The sequence below is a fragment of the Sphaerulina musiva genome (genome assembly GCF_000320565.1).
Source record: "Sphaerulina musiva SO2202 unplaced genomic scaffold SEPMUscaffold_2, whole genome shotgun sequence".
In the NCBI taxonomy this organism is placed as follows: Eukaryota; Fungi; Ascomycota; class Dothideomycetes; order Mycosphaerellales; family Mycosphaerellaceae; genus Sphaerulina; species Sphaerulina musiva.
The window spans coordinates 878,768-883,570 of NW_016017384.1; the positions used below are offsets into that span (position 1 = coordinate 878,768).

The 4,803-nt window shown below is 54.4% G+C and overlaps 1 protein-coding gene across 1 annotated transcript; it reads right to left on the minus strand.

Annotated features, from left to right (window-relative positions):
• Positions 1-350: 350 nt before the first annotated feature.
• On the minus strand, positions 351-4,571 carry SEPMUDRAFT_147108 (uncharacterized protein). The gene is made up of 4 exons (XM_016904085.1): positions 4,222-4,571; positions 1,572-3,851; positions 974-1,517; positions 351-783 (listed from the first exon to the last, which is right to left on the minus strand). The coding sequence occupies exons 2-3, from the start codon at positions 3,729-3,731 to the stop codon at positions 1,470-1,472; spliced, it is 2,208 nt and encodes a 735-aa protein (XP_016763264.1). The 5' UTR covers positions 3,732-3,851; positions 4,222-4,571; the 3' UTR covers positions 351-783; positions 974-1,469.
• Between the last annotated feature and the right edge of the window lie 232 nt (positions 4,572-4,803).

Sequence of the window (4,803 nt, forward strand, 5' to 3'; positions counted from 1 at the left end):
TTTCCATGTCTGAAAAGAAAAGTGCATCATGTAGATCCAATGTAGGTAGTGATCTGCTCTGCTCGGGTACAGCGTACAGTACCTACTACTTCTTTCTTACGGAAACAAGTCTTCGAAAACCCTCTCTGCTTCTTCTTCTGCTTCCCCTCACTATCCACATCCCCGCCTCCCAAAGGTTGAACACTCCCTATACAATCCATTCGATCTACGAATGATACAGCAGCAGCAGCAGTAGGAAGACTGCCATGTAACCCAACAGCGCATCTCCCTCTCCCTCCTCCTTCTCCTTGGATCCTATCCTCCCCTTCTTCTCCAACCGCAGCACCTTTCCGCTCTCTATGTATCGCCCTCCAGTCTCTTCAACCAACTCTCTATACCTCGTCTCCTCTTGCTCCTGCTTCTCTAGTCTCTTCTTCCTTTCCTTGTCCTGTTGTACTCCTTATTTGGTGAGCATAGCATAGCAGAGGAAGAATCGTAGTCCATCCATATCCCTCCTGTTTATTCAAACATCATCCACGCTATGCGTTGGGCTACCTGTACCTGTAGTCTAGACGCACACTTTGCCGCCATGGGAGAGGAGCGAGCACACCTTGAACGCCACTCAGCTCGCACATCGAAAGACGCTACCCTTCACAAAGCCGTCGCCGTCGCCGCCAATTGTCCGAAGACCCGCAATCATATGAGCACTGAAATCGCGTGATTGATGTACCATTATAGCGGAGAGAACAGGCGCCGGTGGGCAATACGCGTGTCTAGCAGCGCTCGATCCAATAGACTCTCCTACTACCCACCGTTAATGAGCAAATAGCTGATAGCATTTTCGGACTGGAACGGTATCAGATCGCGGCTTCGACGAGAAGTGACCAGTCGCAGTACGAAATACAAACATCTAGCATGTGATCGAAGTATGATACAGTAAAAGCAGGGCAGGAGTCAATGCTCGAAATCAGTACACGTGCTTGAAAGAACATACTGGTATATGCCATAGTTTGGGGCTAGTGCCGCGTTGGTGTTGCGGCCAAGCCATCATGGGTGGAATAGAGAGTGGTGGGAAGGCACTTTCTTTTGATGCTGTGCCTGCTCGTGCTAATTCGCTCGGCCACGCAGACGCTGAGGTCTGTGGCATTTGCGCACCCAGTTTCGTACTTTGCAAGAGAGTATGCAATCGCTAATCCAGAAAGGAGTTCAAGGATGGCAAGGCGCCAAGCACAAAAGCGTGAAGTGGTGAATGTTCTCGCTCACCGATTCCCGGCCACACCCAAGGAGAGAACGCCATGTTTCTGCACAAGTCTTTCTCCAGACGCCCGCTTGAAAATGACCCCCAACCGCTCAATAGAAAAATTAGATGATTCACTACTCCGTGTCTCAACTCAGAAATGCGGCATCGCTATCAGGTGTGATGTGCTCTTATCGCTCCGTGCCATTCATGCGTGTCGTGTCGCCAACTTTTCAGTCGTGGTTGTTGTTCATTAGAAGAAGTGTGTATGTGGCTTGGACATCTCGTGCACCTCCATTTCCTGCCGTCTGTGTAAGCAAGCATTCATCTGCACGTGCGCTCGAGGATCACTTACCATTTTGAAGGTGTTGAGCTCTTCTTTGATCTGCTGTGCAAGCATGGGCGTTAGACGATTGCAGGTTGCGATCTCGCCCCTACGGTCATACTCCGTGCTTGACCAAACGTCGTGGAACTGTATTCGTGGGCTGAAGCTAATATTTCGTGACCCGTTAGGCGTATTCGGCATGCTCTTCGCCACAGATGCCAGTCGTGGGCTAAAGTAATCCCCGTTGACTGCGTTCTTCATCGAGTCGCTGCGCACGCCGTCCTTGGGCGTGCTCGGCATGCTGGATGCGGGACTCTCAGATCCGTTCTGCGCGTCGGCTGGCTTGATGACTGGAGATCCGCTTGGCGAAGCTGTACCTGAGCGCTTCAGAATACCTTTCTTCACTGCTGCGAGAACTTCCGCGCGGTCTCGGTCACTGCCCACGATGCTGCGGCGCGAGAAAGAGTCGGATCGATCCCCAGAGCCCCGATTGGTGGGCAGACCAATATTGTTGGCAGCGTCGATGGAGTTGCGCTCTAACTTCGGAAAGCCTGTTATGCCGTGTTTCTCCGCTGGATGGGCGTCTACATTCACTTTATGTCGCTCGGCTTCGACGCTGACCATGGAAACCTGTGCAACGCTAGGTTGCGCTTGGGTCGACACTGGTCCATCAGCCGCCGGCACGCCAATGACAGACTTGGGCCGGAATAATCCCTTTACGCTCCTAGCGCTCTTCTTAGCTCCTCTGCCCATCTTGCGCAGCATCATCGAGGCCGATGATGCGGTCGATGAGATGGAAATGTTGTCAGTTGAGCCAGTCAAGGCCACCGACGTATTTGCATAAATGCTTGCGCCCAGTCCACCCGCTTCCTGCTTGCGTGCGATTTCCTGTTGTTCGGCATCAAGCTCATCATCAATATGCTGCTGATGCTGCATCCTCTTCTGCTGAGCCTGATGTGCAGCTGCATTGGCAGCTTCGTTGTTCTCAGCCGCGCTTCGACGCAGTTCTTGTGCACTTCCAAAAGAGAAGGCCCGTCGCAGACGTGACTTCATTCCCTTGTTGAGGTCTCTGTCTGACACCGCGGCAAGCTGCTGGGCAGCAGCGGACTGGGCTTGTGCGTGAGCCTGAACACCAGCCTGTGCAGCAGCAGCATACGTCTTGGGTTTCTGCGCCGAGCCGATCGGGGTGGCTTCGGAATCAGCTTCCTTTGCAAGAGGTGAGGGCCCCTTTGCAAGTTTCCCAGTCTCAGAGGAAGTCCTAGGAGGGATGCTGGGAGACTTCTGTCCTTCAGGCCGTAATCCGGTCACCATTTTGGCGGACTCTTGGGTTCCGCCTGGAGTCTTCCTGCGTGACGCTGTGCTGTCATCACTTCCCGATCGGGTATGCGAGGACACCGGGCGAATAGTCAACAAATTAGAAGAGGAGGCAGCCTGTGCTGACTCTGGGAGTGGAGCGCCAGCGCCCGTCTGCAGCACATTGGTGTCAATGGTGTTGTTCATGCTGCGCCTCCTGTATCTCTTGGCTAGCTCTGCGCTGCCTGACTTGACCGCCATGTCATCCTGGCTCTCTCTTCGCTGTGTGAGTTGTGAAGCCGGTCGCTCCTGCGTAGACTGGCTCACGACATTGGCAAGAGGCATAGAGGCTGCCGCAGCTTGTGGAGCAGCCTTTGGTGTAGTGTTACCGGACTCGGTACGCGGAGCGGCTGCCCGACGATATCGGCCAGGGGAGGGCTTCGCAGGCTGGTCGAAATTGGTGAGCGAAAGGTCGGGAACAGCGGAAGACAAGTTGATCAACGACGAGTTCTTCGACCCAATCACGGAATCATCCTTCGCCGATGGCTGTGAAGAGGCGTCGGACGATGTCGTCGAGGAGTTGGACACCGATTGAGTATGTGTATGCGCTTGCTTCTGGCCGATGATGCCGTGGGATGCCGTGGATTGAGACACACTGCGGTTGTCCGGCCGCAGGGTGGGTGTGCTTTGGAAAGCATACGGCTGCACAGGAGCAGTGGCGGTGCTCCGGTACGAATTATTCTGTCCATTGTACATGCTGCGGGTCTGTTGCCCTTGTCGGGGAGAAGTGGAATATTGCTGGGACGAGCCGTTGAACGCGTCGGAGGATGAAGGGCGGGAATGCAGCATCGTAATGGTGCTGGTAGGTGAAGATAGCGGCGAGAGTACCTCAGCCATCGGTTCAGCCGTGACAGCAGCTGGTGAGTGATGTATTCCGAGCTCGGCGGCAGTCGAATGATCAAAGGCTCGACGCGTGCCTGGGGGCGGAGGAGAACTGTGTGTGATAATTATATGGGTCTGAGCCGTCCAGCAGTCAGTACGGGGTCGAAATAGGGTATTCTCAATGGTATGAAGGCGTTGTTGATGACGGCCAGCAGGCACAGTAAGGAGCGTGAAAGTCGTGAGTGTGTGGAGAGGGGTGGATAGATCTGATGCTGATGGGCCCCTATTTGGACACCGGGGCGTATCTTGCGACACGGGGATACGGGAAAGACACGACAACAAGAGCGCTCTCGTCGGTGGCGCAAGGTGTAAGACAGAGGATTCTGTCCTGTTGTGCGGGCAGACGGGTGGGCGTGCGGGCGGGCGTGTGTGAATGTGTATGTGTGTGTGTGGTGTGTACGTGTGTTCTGGCAGGTGAGAGCGGCGGTGCTTATCCGGTACGTACCTTCTTTTCCCCAGTGGGAACGAGATGGCTCTATGCACTCATGAGAGGCAGCTATCACCGAGTCTGCCTCGTGAAGTGAATGCTGATGCGGCGGCGGCGGCGGAGGAGGAGCAGGCGGGCAGGATGGAGAGGGAGATGCAACGTCGTCGCCGTTCGTGTCGAGAATGCGGAATGTCAGAAGTGAGGAAGCAACAAGGCCACGCGAAATGTCGAAGTCAAAGCCGGTCTCTCGCCAGAAACCCTGTGGTACAATGCCAGTGGGCAGAATGCGTATTCAAGAAGGAAATAATAGAAACACAGGACTGCAGATGGCTTGCAGTCGAGGGTGAGAGAGCGAGGGTGTGTGTGTGTGCGTGTGTGTGTGTGAGTGAGTGAGAGGGAGAGAGAGAGACAGAAAGGAAGCTAGCGAGTTTACTCCACCCTCACGAAGTGGATCTGCATGCATCCCATTTCCTCGTCGTCCCGTCGCCTCACCTCGATCAGTGTTGCACGCTACTACTGTTACTACTACTAAGGTACTACTGTAGGCATATCATACTCACACTACCACTACCACCACCACCACCACCACTACTACTACTA